The sequence below is a fragment of the Muscardinus avellanarius genome (genome assembly GCF_963383645.1).
Source record: "Muscardinus avellanarius genome assembly, chromosome: 17".
NCBI classification, from domain to species: domain Eukaryota; kingdom Metazoa; phylum Chordata; class Mammalia; order Rodentia; family Gliridae; genus Muscardinus; species Muscardinus avellanarius.
In genome coordinates this window covers 52592836-52618700 of record NC_137803.1, presented here as the reverse complement: position 1 = coordinate 52618700, position 25865 = coordinate 52592836, and the positions used below count along the sequence as shown (strand labels likewise).

General features: G+C 35.5%; 1 protein-coding gene across 2 annotated transcripts in view; it reads left to right on the top strand.

Moving 5' to 3' along the window:
* RBBP8 (RB binding protein 8, endonuclease) overlaps nt 1–25865 on the top strand; it is a gene marked incomplete at both ends in the record, with an annotated part of 100013 nt that overhangs the window by 10664 nt on the left and 63484 nt on the right. For both annotated transcript variants that reach the window (XM_080714418.1, XM_080714417.1), the window contains 3 exons: nt 82–124; nt 3691–3786; nt 19770–19882. In XM_080714418.1, coding sequence (XP_080570544.1) covers nt 82–124; nt 3691–3786; nt 19770–19882 — 252 coding nt within the window. The remainder of the gene's footprint in view (nt 1–81; nt 125–3690; nt 3787–19769; nt 19883–25865) is intronic.

Sequence of the window (25865 nt, the reverse complement as noted above, 5' to 3'; positions counted from 1 at the left end):
AACTTAGATAACTGTCTTAGAAATTGTAAAAATAAAATAAATAAAATCTGTGCTTTTTTAATTTTTCTTTTTACTTTTCAGGTTTACAAGTAAAAGTAACCAAACTTAAAAAGGAAAGAATTTTGTAAGTATCAGTATGTAACACTGATGTCTTATTTAAACATTGATGTCTTATTTATAAAGTACTTGATAATGATAGCCTATCTGTCCTTGGTATCTTATTTTAAAAATGTTTAGCTTTATCTAGGCTGGTTGACAGTGATTTTTTTTTAAGTTTTAACAGAAAAAGGATAATTATGATTTTAAGTATAGACTTTGTTAACATGTATGTTTACATTTTAATATGTCTTATGTATAATCTTTTTTTCATAGAATACTAAGATGAGAACTGATCTGTAAACTTATTTTGATTTGTTAACAACACTCCCCACAGCTGTGTTAACATCTGGAATTCATATTACTACAAAAGAGGGAGAAGAAGAATACTGAAATTGTCTCCAATTCAGTAGGCTCTCTCTTCACACTCTCTGGATTCCTTTGCTGTGCAGAAGCTTTTCAGTTTGATAGTATTCAGTTTGGGTTTTTTTGTTGGGTTTTTTTTTTTTTTTTTCAGCACTAGTGATGGACCCCAGGGGCATTCTACCTCTGAGCTACATCCCCAAGCCCTATTTTTTATTTTTTATTTTGAAACGGGGTTTCTCATTAAGTAGCTGAGGCTCTCCGCAAACCTATGATCCTTCTGTCTCAGCCTCCCAAGTGCTGGGATTACAAGTGTATGCCACCACGCCCAGCTTGATTCTCAGTTTTATTTTCTGAGCTGTGAGAATCTTATTGAGAAAGTCTCTACCAATGCCTATGTGTAGGAGAGTTCGCCCTATGTTTGTTTGTTTATTTGTTTGTTTGTTTTCAATAATTGCAGAGTGCCTGGTCTGATTTCTAGCCCTTTAATCCATCTTGAGTTAACACTTGTGCAGGGTAAGAGATTGGGACCTAGGTTCATTCTTCTACTTATGGATAACCAGTTTTCCCAGCACTGTTTGTTGAAAGGCTTTTTTTTCAGGGTATGTTTTATACTCCTTGTTAAAACTTGACTTCGTGAGGATTTATGTTTGTATTTTCTATTCCATTGGTCTGTCTGTTTTTATGCCAATACTCTTGCTGTTTTTGTTCCTTGTAGCTCTATAATATGATTTAAAAATCAGATATTTTGATGCCTCCAGTATGGTTCTTTTTGCTCAGGATTGCTTTGGCTAATTTGGGCCTTTGTTCTTCCATATGAATTGTAGGATTGTTTTTTCTAGCTCTGAAGAATAACATTGGTATTTTGATAGGCATTGCACTGAATCTGTAGATTGTTTCTGGTAGTATGGCCATTTTGATGATATTTGTTCTCTCTTATGTAAGAGAGATGTTTTTAAAAATATGCATTTATTGGTGCATTGTAATTATATGTCATAGTGAGGTTCAAAGTGTTAAAAACATCATGTAATAGCACTTGGTGTGATTTTTAAATTATGGTTTTAACTTATTCTTTCATTACCATTTTTATTTTTGTTATAGGCCAGCTAAGGATGGTGTGTTCTATCTGTCTGTGTGTCTGTTTTTATGATACTAAGGATGGAACCCAGGGGCCTTTTACCACTGAAATATATCCCCCGTTCTTTTTATTCTTTATTTTGAGACAGGGTCTCACTAAGCTGCTTAGGCTGGCCTCAAACTTGTAATCTTTTTGCCTTAGTTTAGCAAATGGCCAGGATTACATGTATGCAGCACTATATCAACTTAGTAATGGTTTTTTACAAATACTGTTAATCAGAAGATAAGCACTTGGTATGGTGATTTAATACATGCCAAACAAAACAGCTAAATTATAGAGGTTGGGGTTATTCTACAAATGACCCTTTGTATGTCTAGCAACAAAATATAGGAATTCTCCTTGCTTTGATCTTTTCTAATACCCAAAGTTTAATATTTCAGAGTTGATTTGTAACTATTCGACAGTGTTTAGTGTTGGAGCTAATGATCTTGTAAACAATAGATTAACAACTATTGATGAGAATGATATCCTTTAGAGTCAAAATGTTGTTGTTTCTAAAAAGCAGTACTAAAATCTAAGTGTGATATTTGATTTTACATTTTTAGACTATGCTTACTAAATGTTTTTGAAGGAAATTAGTTTTATTAAAGTAGTATGTAAGCCTAGTAATTTTCTTTTCTTTCTTTCTTTCTTTCTTTTTTTTTTTTTTTTTTTTTTTTGTGTGTGTGTTACTGGGGGTGGAACCCAGGGACTTTTCTATCTCCAGGCTATAATCCCAGACCTATTTTATATTTTATTTGGGAACAGGGTCTCACTAAGTTGCTGAGAGCCTCACTAAGTAGCTGAGGCTGGCTTCGAACCTGTGCAATCCTCCTGTCTCAGTTTCCCAAGCGCTGGGATTACAAGCATGCGCCATCATGCCCGGCATTAGTAATTTTATTTTCTTAAACATAACTTTTTTTTTTTTTTTTTTTTTTTTTTTGCGGGTCTGGGGATGGAACCCAGGGGCATTCGACCTCCGAGCTACACCTCCTGCCCTATTTTTTTATTCTTTATTTTGAAACAGGGTCTCACTAAGTTGCAGAGGACCTCACTAAGTAGCTGAGGTTGTCCATGAACTGTGATCCTCCAGTCTCAGCCTCCCAAATGCTGGGATTACAAGTGTGCGCCACCACGCCTGGCTTTAAAACATAACTATTTTAAATAGTAGTTTTATAGATATGAAATAGTATTTTGTATTAGTTTGTGTCAGAATCCTTTTCCTGCAGACTGAATGATCTGGCATCCTTAGAAATGATCTAGATTTTCTTATAGATGTAATTTGTATAGTAGATTTTTTATATAGAATGTGTTATTATATACCTATACACAACCACATTGAAGGCTTCTTAAATTTATAAATGAATGTTGATTATTTCTCAAAAATCTTTTATAGTATCTCTGAATATAAAAAAATAGAAACATAACTGGTTATACATTGATAATAATGACTTCATTATATATAAAGTAATTTGAACCCAGGGTCATTCTATTTCTGAGCTATATTCCCAACTTCTTTTATTTTTTAGCAAGACAGGGTCTTGGCTAAGTTATTGAACCTCACTAGGCTGCTAAAGCTGTCCTCAAACCACTATCCTTCTATCTCAGCCTCCCAAGCACTGGGAATATAGGCATGCACCACCACGCTGGGGATTAGCAATCTTTTAACATATAATTACTATATACCTGTGTGCTTCAGGTAGGTTATGGAGATTTTTTTTTATTTATATTAACAAGTGCTGTTAAATAACATAAACCAGTAAGTACATTTTGATAGCCATTTTGACAAAGTCAGTGGGCAACATCAGAATCCATTCCTTCCTCTGTTTTAGCATTGTGTATGCCTAGTACTTAGGATAACATTTCTATAACACTTAAAAATTATGTAAAACAAATTATAATTAAAATTTTAACTAACAAGATACTTAAACCTTGCCTTTTAAGTTATTGTGTTTTGATACAATAAGAGTGTGTGTGTGTGTGTGTGTGTGTGTGTGTGTGTGTGTGTGTGTTTTCATGTGTTCACATATAGGACCAAACTTTGAGGTTCTAATATTAGAATTATCTTTTTAGAGTACTTTTCCCCCAAAAAATATTTATTTCTTGACTTTTAGAGATGCACAAAGACTAGAAGAATTCTTCACCAAAAATCAACAGCTGAGGGAACAACAAAAAGTCCTTCATGAAACCATTAAAGTTTTAGAAGATCGGTGAGTCTGTTAAAATTTTAGAAGATTGGTGATTCCCCCTTAAAAGAGAGTACATTGGCTTTAGTTTGTAATCAGTTCTGGGATTGAAAATGATTTTTCCTCCAGCATTCTTTTACCTTTGAATTATTTATGACTCTAGGATATCTTCTTACAAGTTTTTTTTATTAATTATAACAATAACATCAATGTAACCTTTAAATGATATCTTTATTTAGTGTTTGATGTAAGATGAGTTTAAGGGTATCGGTGTTCTCATTTGTTTTGTTTTGTTTTGCGGTACTGGGGATGGAACCAAGGGGCATTCTACCTCCGAGCGACACCCCCAGCCCTATTTTTTATTCTTTATTTTGGAACAGGGTCTCACTGAGTTGCAAAGGGCCACACTAAGTAGCTGAAGCTGTCCACGAACCTTGATCCTCCTGTCTCAGCCTCCCAAATGCTGGGATTACAAGCATGTGCCACCACACCTGTCGTTCTAATTCATTTGAAGCTTTAATTCCATTTTTACTTCCAAGTAGGTGAAACTGCTTCACAATTCTCTTCTTGCTTTTTAAAAAATTCCTGCCATATTTTTTCTTTCTTACATATTTATTTGCTTCCAGGAAGTATTAAAAATTCTTCTTTCTGAATATTACTGAGATAATGCAGTCACTTAACTGCCATACACAGACTTGTTTTGCTGCAGATCACTTCTTAGTAGCCACAAACAATTTAGGATTATTATGTCCTTACATGTAGACTCTTAGTCATAAATGAAATCGAACTTATTTATTTATGTATTATTTAGTTATTTATGAGGCAGCTGGAGAGAAAAACAGAGCTTTTACTACTTCTCTGCTACATCTTCAAGTCTCCTCACAGAAGTTTTTTTTATTGATAAGTCTGAACAAAGCATATGTTAATGCCAAGCTCAGGATATACAGAAAGCAACTTGCAATATAGAGAAAAAAGGCTATTCTCAGCATACATCTAGGACAGACATAGTATAAAGAGGGAATGCCCATGTCTGATATCATGTCTGATATCGGGACCTTGAGACAGCCCTCTGTGCAGGAATCCCCTCTCCATAGCTCACTGAGTGTGTGCTGTTGAAACATGATTAACCTCAGGAGCTTTAATCTTTGATGGTCTGCAACATTGTTCCTTTTTTGTTTTGTTTTGTTTTGTTTTTTGAGTACTGAGGATTGAATCTAGATTTACCACTGAGCTATATCTCTAGCCCTGTTTATATTTTATTTGAAACAGGGTCTCACTGAGTTGCCAAGACTGGACTCAAACTTAAGATCCTCTTGTCTCAGCCTCCTGATTGCTGGGATTATAGATGAGTGCCACTGTACCTGGCCACAGACTTCTTTCTTTCCCATTACTATGAGGCTAATGCCCAGAATTAGAGAAGTCTCGAGAATTTGCTGTAATCCTTGGTGTGAACTATTAAGTGCTATTTAGGACTTTGAACTATATCTTACAGCAAACAATAACATCACTTTTTTTCTTTATTTTTTCTTATTATTTTCATATATGTTAAAGAAGGACTGACTGGTTTGAATTTGTCATTTTCCCTTTAAATAGTAAAATGATGTAATATTTTGCACATATGCAAACTGAAGGAGAGTACCATTATCTTCAACGACTGGCTTAGTGGATGCACACACACACACACACACACACACACACACACACACACACGTACATATATATGTATATTCAAATATATATTTATATATATTTGAATTTCAGTTTTATACTGGGTCCTTAATTCAGATTCAGCAACAAATATTGCAGTTCTTATTACATCCTACATGTTACTCTAGGAGGTAGAGATAACACTGTCAATATGTCATGGACCTTATTGTTAAAGGTTGGGAGTGAACTATACAACAAACAAGTAAGGTGAAGAAAATGAAATTGAGTGATGTAACTGAGTGACCACAGGTGGTGGGAAGTGGAAGGATATTGATGGATGGTCAGGGGTAGCCTTTCTGAGGCAGTGTTACTAAGTTTGACCTGAATGACAAGAAAGAACAAGTTATCTGAGGAACTAGAGACAAAAGGAGATAGAGCAGACAAATATAGAAGCCTCTTAAGTTTAAATTGCTTCTAGGTTAATGAGTAAAGGAGATAAGATTGCAAAGTTAGGCAATAACTAAATTATGCAAAGACCTAAGCAACAAGTTTAGATTTTAATTGTGATGGAAGCCATTGGGGGATTAAGCAGGAAAATGGCAAATGATATAATTGAATGCCAGTAGCATCCACATATCCAAATGGATATGTTAAATAGACTTGTATGTGAGTTCGAAGCTCAGTGGGCCTCCAAAGCACATCTTACGTATAGAGAGAATAGAAGAGGTCTCAGAGCTGAGTGCTTGGGCATACTAATTAAGGTTTAATGAAGAATGAGAACCTAGCTAGCAAAAAAGATTGAGAAAGACAGACTGTTGAAGTGGAGAAAAACCAGAAATATAGGATATGATGCTAACAGTATCTTCTTTGCAGGACTATTTTGATGCTTAAATGAGAAAATACAAGTAACAGTTTGTAATAGAAGTTTAATAATATTTATAGTATTTCTCTTTATTGGTGAATATGATTCCAACCTTCAGTACTCTGTCCTGTAGTATCTCGAGCTGAGATATAAGAAGCAGGAAGGCCATATTTCCTTCTTACCCTTCCCAGTCCAGCACTGAAGAAGAAATCATTAATTACTCTTCTACTATTGTGGTGAGAACTTTCCCTTCTCTTTTCTCTTGATAACATGTAGTTAGAGGACCGAGGAGGTAGAGTGGGGATTTTGTCTTTCACAGCCTCTAGTTCTCTAAGTGATTCAAGTGCTTCCTTTTCTTACTTTACCATCTTTTAATTTTTTTTCATCTCTACCTCTTCATCACGTTCCATAAGCACTGAAGTCTTCTTTCCTATAACAGAGGAAGTAATGGCAACAGATTAGAAAGTCTTTCTGTTCTGTAATTCCTATGTAAAGAAAAATTTAATGTCAGCATTAATAATTAAATATGGAGTTCTCTGAGAAACAGACACCAAGATGGATTTGGACATTGAAGAAATGTATTGGGAGAAAGACCTATAAATGAGGTGGAGTGTGAGGAGACTGAGAGAACTACCTGACCTCTGTGGATTTAGCCCTGTAAAGAAGAGAGGGAAGAGAGCAGGTCATGGACTGGTATGTGTGTGTGTGTTGCTATTCCTCTAAAATTATACCCCATCCCTATTTTATTTTTAATTGGGGAACAAGTTCTCACTAAGTTCTTGAGACTTAGTTACTGAGACTGGCTTCAAACCTGTGATCCTCCCGCCACAGCCTCCCGTATACTGGTATTAGAGGCATGCACCACCGTGCCCAGCTGTGCTTTATACTTTAAGAGCACTCTGGCTAGACTGATGGTGAGTCCTAGAGCCATAGTATTCTTGTGCTGTGCTCATTCATCAGCTGGGACCTGACCTTAGTATCTCTGTTGTGTTCACCTGTGTGAAACAAGTAGAGGATTTCAAAGCACAGAAGGTGAAGGTGGAGCTAGTGACTTCATTCCTCACAATAGGAGACATTGAGATAATTTTTTGGCTGACACACTCAAAGATTGATTGTATTCACTTCTAGTACCCTTCCTGTATAGTTGATCATTAGCAAGTTGTTTCCAGCCCAAAGTTAATACTCTGGAAAACATTTTAAGATAAAGTTTTCTTTAGTTGGGCTCAGTAGCACATACTTCTAATCCCAGTACTTGGGAGACTGAGACAGGAGGGTCGCAGATCAGAGACCAGCCTCAGCAACTTAGCAAGACCCTGTTTCAAAATAAAATATAAAAAGGACTGAGGTGCCCTGCCTCCGAGTTCAGTCCCCAGTACCATAGTTTTCTTTATGTTTTGCTGAAAGTGGCTTAATACAGTTGGCTCTCCATTTCTTCTTTAGGAGAAAATGTTCTTCTTAGCCCTTGAAGACCTTCTTTTTCCAAAATTTTCAAATGCCACACTCAGAGCTGGGCGTGGTGGTGCACGCTTGTAATTCTAGTGCTTGGGAGGCTGAGACAGGAGGATCATGCAGGTTCGAAGCCAGCCTCGGCTACTTAGTGAGGCTCTCAGCAACTTAGTGAGACCCTGTTTCCAAATAAAATATAAAATAGGTCTGGGAGCATAGCCCAGAGGTAGAAAGCCTCTGGGTTCCACCCTGGTACCACCAAAAAAAAAAAAAAAAAAAGAAAAAGAAAAAGAAAAAAAAGCCACACTCAGCTATGTCTATGTTTTTTTTAAAAATAGTGCTATAAATATTATATAGATAACCATGTCACTTTTTGTATTTTTCTTGTATTTCAAAATAGTTTTTTATTTTATAGTTTAGTTTGAGCTTTCAGTTCAGTTATCTTTTGAATCTTGAATTCCCTAAGTGAGTTTTTTTCTGTGGGCCCTTTCTAGGAAAAAATATGCCAATAAATAAGAGCCCCACCCTTTCTTTTGAAGTCTTTTCTAACTTATTATTCTTTAATATTAAATTTTTTAATTCTCTGATTTTTTAGAACTAGCTTTTTTATGATCTGTTCTACCTCTAATACAGGTCATGGTTCTGGAGCATCTAAGTCAAGATCGTATGTGCTTATTGTTCTGGGACTTTGAGGGTGGCACATAACAAAGAGTACATGGCAGCTGGGCATGATATTGTCACACCTTTAATCCCAGCTGCTGGGGAGGCTGAGGCAGGAGGCTTGCAAGTTAAAAGCCAGCCTTGGCTACTTAGTAAGACCCTCTCTCAAAGGAAAAACTAAAATGGGGAATGTAGCCTGGTAAATGCCCCTGGTCTCAGTTCCTCCTAGTAGGTCCCTTCTGTTCTCTCGGGCTCTCCTGGATGGTTCAGTCTCTTACCAGGAGGATGAGAGTGGCGGGAGCACATGGCAGAGTGAACTGCCTACGTGATGAGCAAGGATGACAAGAGAGGAGGCCTGTGGGCCCCACATTCTCTTTCAAGGGCACAGTTGCAATGATCTAAGTACCTCCCATGAATCCTTGTAAAGATCACAGCAACAATCAATAATGCCACCTGAGACCAAACTTTATAACACACGGACCTTTGGGAGAGATATTCAAACCATTGTAATACAGTAACATGGTTTTCCATTTTAGCTGTTTATAAACAGTTCGGTGCCATTACTTATATCTTACTGTTTTTCATTACTCAACAGAAACACTTTAACCATTAAGCAATAACTCCATTCTCCTTCCCCCTAGTTCCTGGTACTTTCTAGTCTACTTTTATCTTTATGAATTTGCCTATTCTAGTTTGTTTGTTTGTTGTGGTTCTGGTGATGGAACCCAAGGGTATTCTGCCTCAGAGCTACACTCCAGCCCTATTTTATTTTTTAATTTGAAAAAGAGTCTTAAGTTGCTGGGGGCCTTACTAAGTTGCTGAGGCTGGCCTTGAGCCTGCAGTCCTCCTCTTTGATCCTCCCAAGTACTGGGATTACAAGCATGCACCACCATGCCAGGCTAGATAGTTGTTATAAATGAAACTATATATGTGTTGTTTTATGTGTGATTTATTTCACTTAGCAGAATGTCTTCAGTATTGATCTATGTTGAAGCTTTTTTCAGAACTTCTTTCCTTTTTATGGCTGAATAATATTTCACTGTATGTATATACCACATCAGTTTATCAATGTACTTTTGGTTGGCACTTGAGTTGCTTCTAACTAGTTGGCTGTTTATAAAACGTTGAAGCCAGGCGTGGTGGCACACACTTGTAATCCCAATGGTTCGTGGACAGCCTCGCTACTTAGTGAGGCCCTCTGCAACTTACTGTTTCAAAATAAAGAATAAAAAATAGGGTAAGGGGTATAGCTCAGAGGCCAAATACCCCTGCTTTCCATCTCCAGACCCGCAAAATAAAGTAAAATAAAATAAAATGATGTTGAAATGAATATTGGTATAAAGTCTCTATTCAAGTCGCTGCTTTCAGTTCCTATAAATATATATGAGTTCAAGTGCAAATTATATGGTAGTTGTCATTTGTTCATTTGTTTTTCTTGTCATACTTTTGATGAAACCCAGGGGCCTTCTACCTCTAGGCTACCCCAAGCCCTGTTTTATTTTTTATTTGGAAACAGGGTCTTTCTAAGTTGCTGAGGCTGGCTTTGAACATGCAATTCCCCTGTCTCATCCTCCAAAGTACTGGGGTTATAAGTATGCTCTACCATACACAACTATTGTAGGCTTAGTTTTTTCCCCCCAAACATTCCATAATTTGCTTATTCAGCTGTTGATGGACATTTCAGTTGTTTAAAAAATTTTTAAATATATTTTTATTGGTGCATAGCAGTCAAATATCTTAATGGAATAACAAACTTGTGGAGATATACATGCACACATCACCCAATTAGCCCTTATCCAGTCCCTATACCATTCCCTCCCCCTCCCTTGTTCCCATGCTTGATTTAGTGATTGACTTTGATATGTTTAAGTACATCATGTGCTTTAAAGAGTTTCCATCTTCCCCCCTCCCATCCCCTCAGATATGTCACCTTAATTGCTCCTCTATAGGACCCCTTTTTCAACTAGAGTTCCTCCTATTACCCATTTCTCCCTAGCTTTCGCATATTAGGGAAAGCATCTCATTTCTTATTTTTTTGTGATATTTCCCTGTAGATGCCATAATTTTCTTTCTTTTTTTTTTTTGTTGTTGGTACTGGTGGTGGACCCAGAGGCTTTCTACCTCTGGGCTATACTCCCAGACCTATTTTATATTTTATTTGGAATCAGGGTCTCACTAAGTTGCTGAGAGCCTCACCAAGTAGCTGAGGCTGGCTTCAAACCTGTGCAATACTCCTGTCTCCGCCTCCCAAGCACAGGGATTGCAAGTGTGCGCTACCATGCATGGCTAGATGCCATAATTTTGCTCTTCTTTATGGCTGGGTAAAATTCCATTGTGTACATATCCCATAGTTTTGTAATCCACTTATCTGTTGATGGACATCTTGGTTGGTTCCATAGTTTGGGAACGATGAATTGTGCTTCTGTGAACATATGTACTCATGTGTTGGTTTGGTAGTTTGGTTTTCATTTTTTGGGTAGATACCCATAGTTGGTATTGCTGGGTCATATGGTACGTTCGTTTTCATTTTTTTGAGGATCTCCCATGTCGTCTTTCAAAGTGGTTGCATTACTTTGCAATCCCACCAAAAGTGCACTAGAGTTTTCACCTCTCCAAACCCAATCAATTACAGTTTATCTCTTCCTTGGAAGTTCTACTTTTATTTTCCACACTATTTCCCATTTGCTGAAATCATGGTAGTGAGTGGCTTTGACAAGATTATCCACTCACACCCAATTTTTTCATGGAGGTCACTTGGATCTGGAGATCCGCTGAGAGATGGGGTGAGACAGAGGCATCTTCAAGTCCTTCCTGACCGTACGATTGCAGGGACCCACTGGCCCTTTGCTGTGCAGCAGGCCACATTCCTGGCCTCGCTGCATGGCATGCTTCTATCCCTGCCTTGAAGGCCCCGGCACTGGCCTCTCCACATGGCAGGCTACGATCCCAGCCTCACAGGCCCCGACACTGGCCTTGCCGCATGGCAGGCTGCGATCCGGGCCTCACAGGCCCCAGCACCAGCCTTACCGCTTGGCATCCCGGCCTTGCAGTCCCCAGCACTGGCCTCACTATGTGGTATGCCCTGGTCTCTGTCACTGTGGGCAGGTTGTCTTAAGAAGATCCCATTTTTTCTTCCATATTTCTTTTTTTAAGTAGGAGAAAACAGTATGTGTCTTTTGCAATAGCTGGGAGCCCAAATACCTAGTAGCAATGAATTTTTGTCTCTCTCCAGAAGGCAGAGGTCCACAACTTCACCACGTAGAGCCAGTTCTGCTGCTCTGAGCACGCCCCGGCCCCCAGTGCTGTGCAGAGGAGCAGGCAGCCAGGAGTGCCGTTGTCTTCCAGGAAACATGGTGTGCTGGCCGACCTGGCTATGCAGGGCTCCCTCTGACGCGCCTCGAACATTTTTCTTACATAGTATGATTTCTTCAAAAGTTCAAGGTGGATTAGATTGGATCTGTCTGCCTCTCCCAAATGCTGGCTGCCGCCATCTTGGTTCTCCTCCCAAACATTTTTCTTACATATTATGTTGTCCAGAATCTCTGAGCACATGGGGCAGGAGTAGTCTACTTTCGGGGAGATTCTTTAACAGTTCAAGGTGGGTTGGATTGGATCTGTCAGCCTCCCAAATACTGGCCGCCACCACCATCTTGGTTTGTCTCCTTTCTCTCTTATTTTAAATAGGAAGTCATGACTGGAAATGTCTCTGTATGTTGTCCCAATCAGATATTAAACCAGAATCTGTTGTCCAGGGTTTCTTAGAGGAATACATGTCCTATTTAGCCGCTGCCAACTGTCACCGCTGCGGCCTTGGCTGCCGCCATCTTAAGTTTAGGTTTTTGAGCAATCACCGTACCATTTTCCATAGTGGCTTCACCCATTAGCAATGTACAAGGTTCCTATTTATATATCCTTACCAACATTTTTTTAAAATAACCATTCTAATGTATAAAATGTTATCTCATCGTGGCTTTTATTTGCTTTTCTCTGGTGATTAATGGTGTTGAGCATCTTTTCATGTTATTGACTACTTGTATATTTCTTTGGTGAAATGTCTATTAACTCTTGCCTATTTAAAAATTAGAATTTTTTTATTTTAAGTTATATTAGTTCTTTATTTAGCCTGGATATTAACTTCTTATCTGATACATGATTTGCAAATATTTTCTCCTATTCTTAGTCACTTGTCACTCTTATTTTGTGTTCTTCAGTATAAAAGGGTTTTTCATTTTAGTGAAGCTCAGATAATTATTGTTTCTTTTGTTGCCTATGCTTTGGTATTGTACCCAAAAAAATCATTGCTGCAATCAGTGTCATGAAATCTTTCCTGTGTTTTCTTTTAGAATTTTAGATTTTATTTATTTTTTTTTATGGTACTGGGGGTAGAATCCAGGGACTTTCCTACCTCCAGGCTATCCTCCCAGACCTAGTTTTATACTATATTTGGGAACAGGGTCTCACTAAGTTGCTGAGAGCCTCACTAAGTTGCTGAGGCTGGCTTTGTACCTGTGCAATCCTCCTGTCTCAGTCTCTGAAGCACTGGGATTACAAGCGTGCGCCACCACACCCAGATAAGGGTTTTAGATTTTACATTTAGGTCCATTTTAAGTTCAAGTTTGGATATAGAAAAACATAAGGATCCAACTTCATTCTTCTTTTAAATTATTTCTATTTCTTTTTTCTTGGTTCTCATAATATACTTTAAATTTGTAAAATTATAGACTCTCAAACTAAATATATTTTAAAGTCTCATTTAATTTGTGGATTACTGCACATGTGTGACCACCAGAATTTTCTGAATAACTTTTGTAAATAATTTATATGATAGGCTAGGAATGTGGCTCATGGTAGAGCTATGTGCTTTGCATATATTAGGCCCTGAATTTGATCCCCAGTACCACAAAAGAAAAGAAAACAACAACAAAAATCCTTATATGCTTTTCTAAATATGAAGTTTAGTTTTCTGAGTTTTGATGGGATTTAACATGCTACAATTCAAAACAAAACTTTTATCACTTTTTCTACTGCCAAAAGATGGCCCTGTGAGTGGAGCCTAGTCTTGATTTTAAACTAATGATTCTGAATCCTCAAATTGCAGGCCCTTTTATAAAAAATATTTTAGAATGTTTTTCTTAGAATTTTCAAATGAAGTTAATAAATACTATAATTTACCTACATACATAATTGCTTAGGAAAATTGTAATAATAATATATAGAGGAAAAATGGTTTTTAAGATGTATTTCAGAATGTAGAAAATTACCGATATATCTATTTTGAAAGATGAACTGACAAGATACTGCTTTATATACAAAATCATGAATATGACGGTCACCAGTATGTTCCTTGATGATCAAAGTAACATGAACTATAGTTTCATCATTTATATTATTTTCCAAAATTGTAAAGTTTCTTGGTAAATGGGAAGAATTCTGAAAAGGTAATAACTTTTTGTTTGTTTAATCAAAATTGCATACGCGTCTTATTTAGCTGGTAAAAGCACTGTATGTCTATGACCAGTAATTAACAAGAAAAGAAATAAGAAAAAATGATTGCTAAAAATTAAAAATTGAATTGTAGGCTGGAGGAAGAGCATCAATATCAGATGCCTTTTAGCCTTATGTCAACTCTTCTAAGTTGTAGTTTAAGTCAATTAAAATTGTGTTTGGGTATAGCAGAGCTGTACACCAGGCTGTGTAGATTCAGGTGGGAGAGCTAAGTGTGTCTCAAGTGCCCTTGAAAAAATGTCACTACAAGCCATGGATAGTTTTCATAATGTACTCCATAGTGAGTAGCTGGGCAAGTATAGATGTTGTAAATACTGAGGAATTTTCTGTAGCATTTACAGACAAAGGAGGGGAGTATAATCCATCTTAATAGATTTCCATTGTTATCAAAACTCAATTTAAGAATAAAACATGGAAAGAACATAGGGAGGGAAAGATGAGGATGCCTTGTTCTATATCTGTGAAGAAAATGTGGAGAGGAGATTCTGAGCAGCTCCTGGGATCCATCTTTGCAGATTAAAAATTCAGTAGGTCATGGTGGGACTTAGGAATCTTTTTCCTCCTTTTCTTTTAAAGCTGCGTAGATGGTTTTGAGAAATAGCAAGACTTGTGGACAATTGATCTTACTATTTTTCATGTGTTTTAATTACCTCCCAATTCCTGGGCAATCATCTTTTTATGTTTAAACCTGTCCAGTGACAAGTGAAATCACTACCTGCTTAGGAAGCACATTCCATCCTTAAATAGTTGGAAAGTTTGTTTTTTTTTAATCTGAGATGGAGATCTGTCCATATAATCTTTGCCCCTTGATCCTACTTTTTCCCCCTTAAATCATAAATCTCTTCCACAATATTGACATTTCAGATTATTTGAAGACAACTGCCAATTGCCCCGAAGTTTTCTTTTCTATTCTTGTTTTTGGCAAATATTTTGGTTTGTTTAAAGTTGTACAGACGTTTTCTGGGGTTGGTGGTGCATGCCTGTAATCCTAGTATTTGTATAGCTGAGGTAGAAGGATTGCGGGTTGGAGACCAGCTCCTACAACTTAGTAAGACTCTCAGCAACCCAGTGAAACTCTGTTTCAAAGCAAAAAAAAAAAAAAAAAAAGTGTTTGGCATGTAGCTCCAGGTAGAATGCCCCCTAAGTTCAATTCCCAGGTCAAAAAAAATTTTTGTACAAATCCATACTTTAAAGATTTAAATAGTTTTTTCAAGGTAAAGGTAAAAGAACAAACCAACTGTTCTCTTTCTCTCTAGTTTCCCCTTCTTTAAGTCTACATATTATTTTGTTCTTTACCACAAGATCTCTTTTTAAAATGCTTATATTACTATTTAAAAACTGTCTTTGGCTCAAGTATTTTTCTTTCCCTGCAATCTACATATATTGTTCCTATTCCTCCTAATATAGTTGATAATATTTTTATTAGATTACTATTTGTTTTTGTCTTATTATGATTATGTAAATATATTTCAGGTCTGAGACATGTTGCAAATGGTGATTACTTTCTATTCCTATCTACATTTTTATTGTCCATGTTTATACTAGATTTTTTCCATATGATTGGGCTTTTGCATACCAACCACTAATTCACCTGCAACTTTCCACCAGTTATCTAAATTTATCATGCTGTTCAGATGGATCAGATGTTTGTCGTTTCACTTTTCCGAAAGAAATCTGCCCTCGAGCCTCTGTTTGCTCCAGTTTGGACTCTGTCCTCTCTGCCTGGCACATAGTAATCATCTGAGGCTACTTTTATTGCCTTCCTGTTTCATCAATCTTGTAACTTCTCTTTCTTGATTTATTTTTCTGTATTTTGGGAAAAGTACCTTCTCTAGTAGATTTCTGAGACAGAGGTGTGGAAAACAAAATTTAGTTTAGGAGATTAAGCATATATAAAAAGTAGACATAATAAAACCAACTCTAATGTACCATCACTCAGCTTTAGCAATTACCAAGCATGGTCATATTCAGTTCATTTGTATTCTTTCCAGTCCCCTTATTACTCAGTATTTGAAAGACATTCCAAACATAAGATCTTTTCATCTAAATATTTCAATATGCATCTCTGAAAGATTGAGATTCTTTCACACACATATCAACAATGCCATTATTGTGCTTTTAAAAATTAATGATAAGGAGGCAAAATATTTGAGATTTTTATGTCTGGGAATTATTTGCTGCACCGATAATGAAGAAATACTGAAGTTAGTTTAATTTTCCTACAGAATTCTAAGTTTCTAGCTTCCTTGCTATTTAAATCCTGCATTATTTTGACTTCCACCCTTTCTAGATCTTTTTTTAAAAAAATATTTTCCTTCTAAAAGCTTTGTACTCTTTGTTCCTAGCATTCAGAAGTTTCATGTTTTTAGTATGGATCTGATAATAACCATTGTACTGAGAGCTTGGGTCTTTTTTTTTTTTCCTAGTCATTTAAGTACTAGGCAATTTTCTAAAATTCCTGATTGTTTTTTTCTCCAATCCTCTAACTTTATCTGAAACTCTATTTATATGAAGGACCCTCTAGGATAACCTAGTTTTTTTTTTCTTTGCATTTTTATACTACTTTTGGTAGAGATTTTATCAAATTTGTTCTCTCACATTCTACTTACAGAGTTTTGTTTTTCATGCTAATATTTTAATTTAAAAGATCTGCTTTTTCTCATAATATTTTTTATGGCATTTCTGTTTTGTTTTGTTTTGCGGGTCTGGGAATGAAACCCAGGGGCATTTGACCTCCGAGCTACACCCCTTGCCCTATTTTTTATTCTTTATTTTGAAACAGGGTCTCACTGAGTTGCAGAGGGCCTCACTAAGTAGCTGAGGCTGACCATGAACCGCGATCCTCCGGTATCAGCCTCCCGAATGCTGGGATGACAAGCGTGCGCCACCACGCCCGGCTGGCAATTCTGTTAATATATTCTAGTTTCAATACTTGCCTCTCTAGAGTATTCTGTTTGGTGATAGTGATGTTGGTGTTTTTGTTTTTATTTTTTCTTGTCTCTGCATAGCTTAGGTTTCTCTCAATTTTCTTCTTTTTTAATGCCCCATTTGTTTTGGTTTCTTTTATTTTGTTAGCCTTTCTCAGATGTCTGTTGATACTTTGTTGTTTATATTAAAGAGAAGGAGACAAAAGTTGACTGAAAACTGTGAGTTGATGGGTAGAGCTGCAGACTCTGAGCTTCACCATGGGGCGATCTGGACAGTCTTTTGTACTGATGATATCCTAATATTCCTATATTTTTAGATCTTTTTGATAGACTAGACAGATTATCTAAAGAAAAATCCTTAACTCTATTTTCTAGAATGTATTATAGGGCTAGCTATCAGTATTTTAGACACCAAATTGATAAGGAAGGCCTAGGCTGGAGTTTGAGAATTTGGTTGCAAATGCATTAATTTCATTGGTGTGCATCTACCCTTAATTGCACCTTATATTCCCCAGATCATACACTCTCTGTTTTAGATTCTAGAGATGAAGCCTCTGTTCTGCTACTATCATGTAAAAGAGATGAGATAATCACTGTTCAAAATATCAGAAAGAATGTGTTGGTGTGATAATTTCTTAAAACGTGCTTTAAATTTTGTTACCTGTGTTTGAACCTTTAGGGAATTGTACAGTATAAATCAGTTTGGGTCTAAATCAGTGTGCTGTCCAATAGAATTTTCTGTGATGATGAAAATGTACTATATCTGTATTCTGCAGTATGGTGGTAACTAAATACATATGGCTATTGAGCACTTGAGTGTGACTGAGGAGGCCAATTTTAATTTTAACTTACTTAAATTGAAATGATCACATGTGGCTACCTTACTGGGCAATGCAGTTCCAGACTTTTTCCACCATTTGTTTAGGATTCAACATTCTCAGGGTAGTTCCTCTTTGCCAGCTTCCTTGCTTTTATTTTGTTGTTTGTTTACTTTCTATTTTTCTCTGTCTCTGTGATTTAATATATCTCCATTATAATTTCAGGAAAGTTTCTTGGAGGGAACAAAATTAGATTCATCTTTATTTAGATGTTGTTCTTCATACTACATGGTTTCAAGACTCCTAATCATCCTAATTCCTATCTTTAGTTCAGTTAAGTTAAGCCATGATGCCTAACTCTTTGTCCTTTGTTCTAAAAAATATAATTCTATTAACACATTCTATGAACTCTATACATTTTACCTTCATATAAAAATGTCTAGGTTTTGTTTTTAATTTTGTTGTGTAAAGTTTTCATGTTCTATCTCAACTTTCTTTAAAATTCTTGGCGTAGTCACTCAAATACTTATCCTGTTAACTTAGGTTACTAAATTTAAATTATATTAAAATCTATTTCCTTAATTTTTAAGGTAGGGTATTTTTTCTTTTACCATATTTTAAATTATATAAACACAATTGAAGAAATTTTGGAAAATATGGAAAAACACTAAGAAGGAAGGAAATCTTAAAATTGTCAGCATTCTACTATTCTAAAGACTGACCATGTAACTTAGAGGAAGGTAGATATATTTGCTACATAGCTTTGCTCTCACATCACAGAGGTAAGAAGCCAGAGAGAGTGAGAGGATAAAAAGCCATATATAATCCCCAAGGCTGCAGATCCAGGGACTCACCTTCTCCAAACATCATACCAGCCAGGTCGCCAGCCACATAAATTCATTCCAACAGATTTATCTGCTGAGATTATACCCAGGCCTGCTTTGAACAGTGCTACCTGTTTCCATGAAGGGTAGGGAGGCATTCTATTTTCTAACCATTATAGTATTGTTATCTACAAGATACTATTAACATTTTGGATACACCTTTCTTTTTTATACCCCCACATATGAGTGCAATTATAGACATATATATGTATATGTATATACATACACACACATATATATATATTCACTCTTCAGCACTCAAAAATAATTAGTAAAAGCTACTTATGTCATTTTTATATAATAATATATTGTGAATATTTACTAATATTGCTTTCTTGAAGGCTGAAAGGGAAATAGAAGGTAGGTTTTTAACTTTGTAGTCCCTGGCCTTTAGTTAGTTACTCAACAAAAACAAAAAATTCTTGAACACCCAATTTCTGTCATATGTTATACTGAGAAAAACAGTTACAATGATGACATAATTTGGTCCCTTAGTGCTAGGAAAGGATTCATGTTTTTGACTATAGTAAATTTTAAAAAGGTTTGTTTCTTTAATTAAAAAATTCCTTTGGATATTGTTTAAAACTGACATAAATTTACTCAGAATTACCATTGTATAAAATAGTGCTGTGGCGTAATTTTAGAATATGTGCAAATATGGCCGAGCGTGGTGGCGTACGCTTGTAATCCCCATGCTTGGGAGGCGGAGACAGAAGGATCATGCAGGTTTGAAGCCAGTCTCTCTGGCTTAAGAGACCCTGTTTCCAAGTAAAAATATAAAAATATAGGTCTGGGAGTGTAGCCCGGAGGTAGAAGGGTTTCCAGGAACCCCAGTACCACAAAAAAAAAAAAAAAGAATATGTACAAATATGCTATAGCTCTAATATTAGGCATTATTAAACTAAATTTTCACTATATTTGCCAAGTAATGATTTTAGGCCTTCATAAATATAAACATCAAAAATGCAACTACCGGCTGATTGTCTCTAATCAAAAAGTCCAGAATTTAAAATGCTTTGAAATCCCAAAGTCTTGAGTGTTATGTCAACCTCCAAAAAATTTTAGATTTGGAGCATTTCAAATTTTAGATTTTCAGATTAGGTTTCTACACTTGATAAAATCTTCAAATATTCCAAACCCCAAGAAACTCTAAAATCTGAAACACCTTTGAAGGGTCCCAAGAATTTCAAGTAAGTGATGTTCAGCCAGAATAAGGAAATAGCTTTTAGTAAGCGAAAATTATTTTGTTTTGTTTCAGGTTAAGAGCAGGATTATGTGATCGCTGTGCAGTAACTGAAGAACATATGCGGAAAAAGCAGCAAGAGTTTGAAAATATCCGACAACAGAATCTTAAACTTATTACAGAGCTGAGTAAGTTTCCTTTCTTCATTTAGTATGTAATGCATAATGTATTATTGTTTAAAACCTATCAATGTATTGATAATCAGTGAACTACTATATTTTTTAGGTAAAAGTTCAAATGTCTTTTCACCCTTTTTTCATAGATTTAATTTTGTATTTATTTATTTATTTATTTATTTATTTATTTATTTATTTATTTATTTATTGTGGTACTGGGGTTCCTGGAAGCCCTTCTACCTCCAGGCTACACTCCCAGACCTATTCTTACATTTTTATTTGGAAACAGAGTCTCCTAAGCCAGCGTGTGCGGCTGGCTTCGAATCTGCGTGATCCTCCTGTCTCTGCCTCCCAAGCGCGGGGATTACAAGCGTGCGCCACCACGCCTGGCTAATTTTGTGTTTATTTTACTAAGAAATAGGATGAGAAAAGGTACCAAATGTACCTTTTATACTGTTTACATTGGTCTTAAAGTTTTACCAATTCTAAGACAAGAAGCAGATTTCTGGACATGTCAATATTTACTTCTTTGGTTTTATCTTTATTTCATATAATTTGACTATATAGGTAAGTAAAATACAAAGCAGCTTAGTGTTTTAAAAAAATGTATACTTTTGGTTTTCATGACATATTATTATGAGTATACTTATTCCTCTTAATCCACTTACTGTCAATTTTTCATATATTCTTGACTTCTCTTTTTTCTCTCCTAACATATTCTTAGCCTTCTTCTCTCTTAACTGTCGATATCTTATAGTGGCCATCACCTGAATTTCCCTAAACAACTCATAATCAACTTATCTGAAATCAAATTATCTTCTTTCTGAGACTATTTTTATCTTCTGTTATTTTTGTTTGTTTATTTGTTTTTTGGTTTTGGTGGTACTGGGGGTGGAACCCAGGGGCTTTCTACCTCCAGGCTATACTCCCAGACCTATTTTATATTTTATTTGGAAAAAGGGTCTCACTAAGTTGCTGAGACCCTCACTAAGTAGCTCAAGCCGGCTTTGAACCTTTGGTGTGATCTTCCTGTCTCAGCCTCCCAAGCGCTGGGATTACAAGCATGCCCCACCACGTCCGGCTATTTTCTGACTGTTTTGTTATTGTTAATTATATTGCTGTCCTCTGGTTACTTAGCAAGAATATATAAATATATGTTCATTATTTTAAAATGAGATAAGAAAGAATACAGTTTTACTCTGTGCCCAGAGGTAACTATGGTTAACATTATGATTTGAATCTTTCTAGGTCCAGGTTTAATGATTTTTCTGACCCTCATTTTACTCCTCTTTCTTAAATTTTAATGAAATTGTATTATACTTCTTGTTCTGATGTGTGTTATTTCATTTCATATTGTACCTTGGGAGTCTTGACATTGTAATATAGTTAGATCTATAGATTTTGTGGTGTGTGTGTAAATGTGTATACATGTTGAGTTAGGAATATAAGAATATTACTAATAGGTAGAAAACTATTAAATCTCAATCAATATAATTGGGAATCAGGAGTCCCCAAACTTATTTGGCTTATGATCTCCTTTTAAAAAAAAAATTTACTCAACATTCCTGTGGAAATTTGTTTTTTACTCAAAGGAACAGAAAGGTGAAGTGACAAATTTGCATTCTTTTATGTATCTGTATTTTGTACCAGCACCCCTGGGGCCAGTACCACCTATATTCAGAACCTGTGGTTAGCCGGGCGTGGTGGCGCACACTTGTAATTCCTGCGCTTGGGAGGCAGAGGCAGGAGGATCAAGGCCAGCCGCGCTGGTTTAAGAGACCCTGTTTCAAAAATACAGAAAATAGGTCTGGGAGTGTAGCCCAGAGGTAGAAGGGCTTCCAGGAACCCCAGTACCACCAAAAAAAAAAAAAAAAAAAAAAAAAAACCTGTGGTTAATACCCACAATCATGTTTTCATTAGTACCAGAAATAATCTCTAATAATGCTGTGTATCTGATAGTCAGATTTCTAGCAACTTTAACTGAAAAACTCCAAATGAGCAAAAATGTTTGTCTATAGTTTAAGAAAATATTCTTTTTAATGGCTTCACTGTATTCTGTAGTGTAGTTGCCCATTAGTTAGCTGTTTTCATATTAATGGACAGCTCAGTGTTTTTGTTTTTCAGTGTTTGAGACTCTTTGTTTTCCTACATCCCCTGAAGATTCTGGTAGTAGTAGTGTATCAATAATATTCAGTATAGTGAATGAAGGATAATTTTTTTTTTTTTTTTTTTTTTTAGTACTGGGGATGGAACCTAGGGGCTTTCTACCTCTGGGATATACTCTCAGACATATTTTTATATTTATTTGGAAACAGGGTCTCACTAAGTAGCTGAGGCTGGCTTTGAACCTGAGCAATCTTCTTGTCTCAGACTCCCAAGTATTGGGATTAAAAGTGTGTGCCACCATGCCAGCTGAAGGATAATTTTTTTTTTTTATATTGGGGGTTGAACCCAGGGGCATTCTTCCTCTGAGCTACACCCCCCAGCCTTATTTTATTTTTTCTTTTTAAACAGAAGCTCACTAAGTTTCTGAGACAGGCCTCAAACCTGCATTCCTTCTATCTCAGCCTGTAAGGACTGGGATTACAGGACTGCGTCACCATGCCTAGCTCCTAGTAATACCTTTTAAAATTTTTTAAGTTCACATTGTCTAATACTATTCAAGTCAAGTGTCTCTAAGTCACCTTACTTATTCTTCATTCTTTTTAATTAAGAACTCTGTATGTAAGGAAAGGACTTTTAAACCATTGTTATGTATATTGCGCATATATTTGCTATCTCATCATCTATTGTTTGTTGGCTTCATTTTGTAGCTAATATTAGCATATAGAAGTGTTGTCTGATTTTAATATTATTTGGGAAAGATTTCTTTATCCCAAGAATATAAAGATATTCTCCAGCTTTTGTACTATATATATGCACGTGCGCACACACACACACACACATTTTTATAGAAATTGGATATGTAGGCATTCATTCTCAAGCTTAGTGTTTCATTATGACCTAGGGGCTGGTAATTTTCCAGGCCTCATGATTGCTTCAGACAAGAAAAAGAAGAAATAGGCTGATATGGGTGTGCTGGGATAATATTTTTTAAAGAAAAGATTCTTGAAATGCCCACTTAGTAACTTTTGCTTAAATCTCACTAGCTAGGATCCTCTTTTCTATCCCCTGTCTTTGTAAGATGGCTAAGGATTTGAAACTTTGTGTCAACTCTTTACTATGAGTTGTGTAGATAAAACTACTCTATGCAAATAATGACATATTTTTCCTCTCTTATTTTTGGTTTCTTTTGGTTGTTACTAATGTTTTTCTCAACATCCTGCATTAGCTATGAATTTTAGAATTTTAACTATGAACTACTATGTACTGCCATACATAGTAGTACTGCCATACATAGTAGTTGGCAGTGAAAAGAAGACTATAATATTTCATTTTTAAGTGCACTATGAACTTCTGATAGATACACATAGCCAAGTTAAGGCTATTTTCTACTGTTCCTCTTTTATTGAGAGTTTTAGCTAATCATGGTTTATCAAATTCTTAACATCTATTAAACAGCCATAGGGCTTTTCTCTTTTAATGTGTTAATATAGTAAATTCTACTTATTGTTTTGTAGGCTGAGCCAGTGTTTCATTTTTACAACAGAAATTTTTAATATGTCAATATTTTAATTAGGGTGTATACATTTATATTGTTATATTGCTAGTTTTGCAAGATTCCTGCTATCAAGGTTATATTAAGATCAGAAAATGAGCCAGGTATGATGGCACACACTTGTAAGATCAGTACTTAAGAGGCTGAGACAGGAAGACCACAGGTTCATGGCCAGCCAGCCTTAACTATTTAGTGAGGCCCTCCGCAACTTAGTGAAACCCTATTTCAAAAATAAAGAATAAAAAGAGGGTTCTTGGTGTAGCTTGGAGGTAGAATGCTTCTGGGTTCAACCCCTAGTAACACACACACACACACACACACACACACACACACACACACCAGAAAATGACATAGGATGCTTTTCATCGATTTTTAATAGTATATTTTATGTAACCTGAAAACGGATAGTCCTTGAAGATTTATTAAAATATATCACATAATCTAGGATTGATGCTGATTTTAAAACTGGATCTTTGACTACCTTTTGATTTCTTTGGTGGTTATTATTCTTTTTAATTTTTTATTAAGTCAGTTGTAACTTAATTTTATAGACTATTTATTTAGATTTTAGAAATGTTTTGTATGACATTTCTGATATTTTTGTTTTGTAAAAACTACATGAGTATTTTTATTCCTTTTTATCTACTGATATTTGCCATTTTACCCCCTTAATCAGACATGCCACACTACTGTTTTAAGACACTTTGTGTAAACAGAACTAGGAAACAAATAGATAAAATAACTTGTGGCTTAAAAACATAAAACCAACAACAGTAACTTGATACTGAGAATTACATTAACTTACCAAAAAATTAAATCTGCACAAATTACCACCTTTTATATGCTAACCATAAATCTTATTGCTGAGAATTGCTTTGCCTTAAAAAAATTATAAAAATCCTAAGCTTTTTTATATACCAACCATGAATCCACTGAAAAAGAAAACTGGAAAACAGTTCCATTACAATAACCTACAAAATAATAAAATACCTAGGAATAAATCTAACAAAGAGGTAAAAGATCTCTACAAGGAAAATTATAAGATAAAACACCAAAGACGTTGAAGATCTTAGAAATCTCCCAGATAGGCAGAATATCAAAATGGCCATTCTACCAAAACTGATCTATAGTTAGTGCAGTCCCTAGTAAAATACCAGTATCATTCTCACAGAGCTAGAAAAATTAGTCCTAAATTTGTTTTATTCTTTGTAAATTTATTATTTTGTGCTAAGTTCCCGGGGAATCACTTATGAAATGGTAATTCTGTATTTAGTTACATTTATTCTGCTTCTATCCCTTTTATTAAGTTTTAAATTTTTTATTTGTTCTTTTTCATGGCAGTTATTTTTAAAAAATGTATCAGCTTTCAAAATATTTCTAATATCAAAAATGATAAAAGATATCATTTCTATATTAAAGATACTTAATAGAAAAGTAAATTCTTCTTTTGACTAGTTTTAATTTTAAAAGTTTTTAGTGTTAATAGATTTTTATGAGTGTTGTTTCTTCCTTGTCTATAATTGTAGATATCTCTTACACTGATTAGTTTTGATAAATGCAGTCTTATTTTCTTCATCCAAAGGAGAATTCCTGCTTTGCTGACAGTAAAACCAAACCATACAATAAACCTCTGATTTATGGATATCCTACTTCAAAGGCTGAAAGGGGAGGGGAGGATACCAGGCTGGAAAGAATTTTTATAGGCTATCTGAATAATTTTTCTTCTGAGTATGAGGGTGCCTTCTCTGTTACTATAAGTTACTTTGGAATACTATTCTGATTTTCTTGTCTCAGTATTTATGGAACCTGCTAAGTCAAAACTTCTGGAGATTTAACCTCTTGACTTTGCCTTCAGGGCAGCTATTTGCCACCCTATACTTAACCTATTCAGCAATTTCTCCGGCCTTGCTGCCTCTGACATTGGAATTGCTATGAGGTTCTGCCCTGAGAACTCATTTTCTTTTAAAGTCCCCTTTTGTTGGATTTTACCATCGGTCTGAGGCTGTTTTTAAATCAGGAATTTTTCATAGTTCTAATCTGCTGGTGTTACCCTTTCTGGCTTTTCAGTTCTGCAGTGGACATATTTTTAGAGTAGTTTTATCATTTCATTTGAATTTAGAGAGTTATTAAATACTACTGAATCTTTATCTGTAACAATTCTACCTGTCCTTACTTCCTATTTCTGCACCTCCCATGTTGGTATAGATACTCATATCTTTTAATGATCACTTGACTTATTGTCTTGTCAGTACTTTCTCTCACTTCTGTATATACCATATGTAGCAACAAATCAACTTACACATTATTTATCTGAAAAATATTACTTGATAGTCTTTA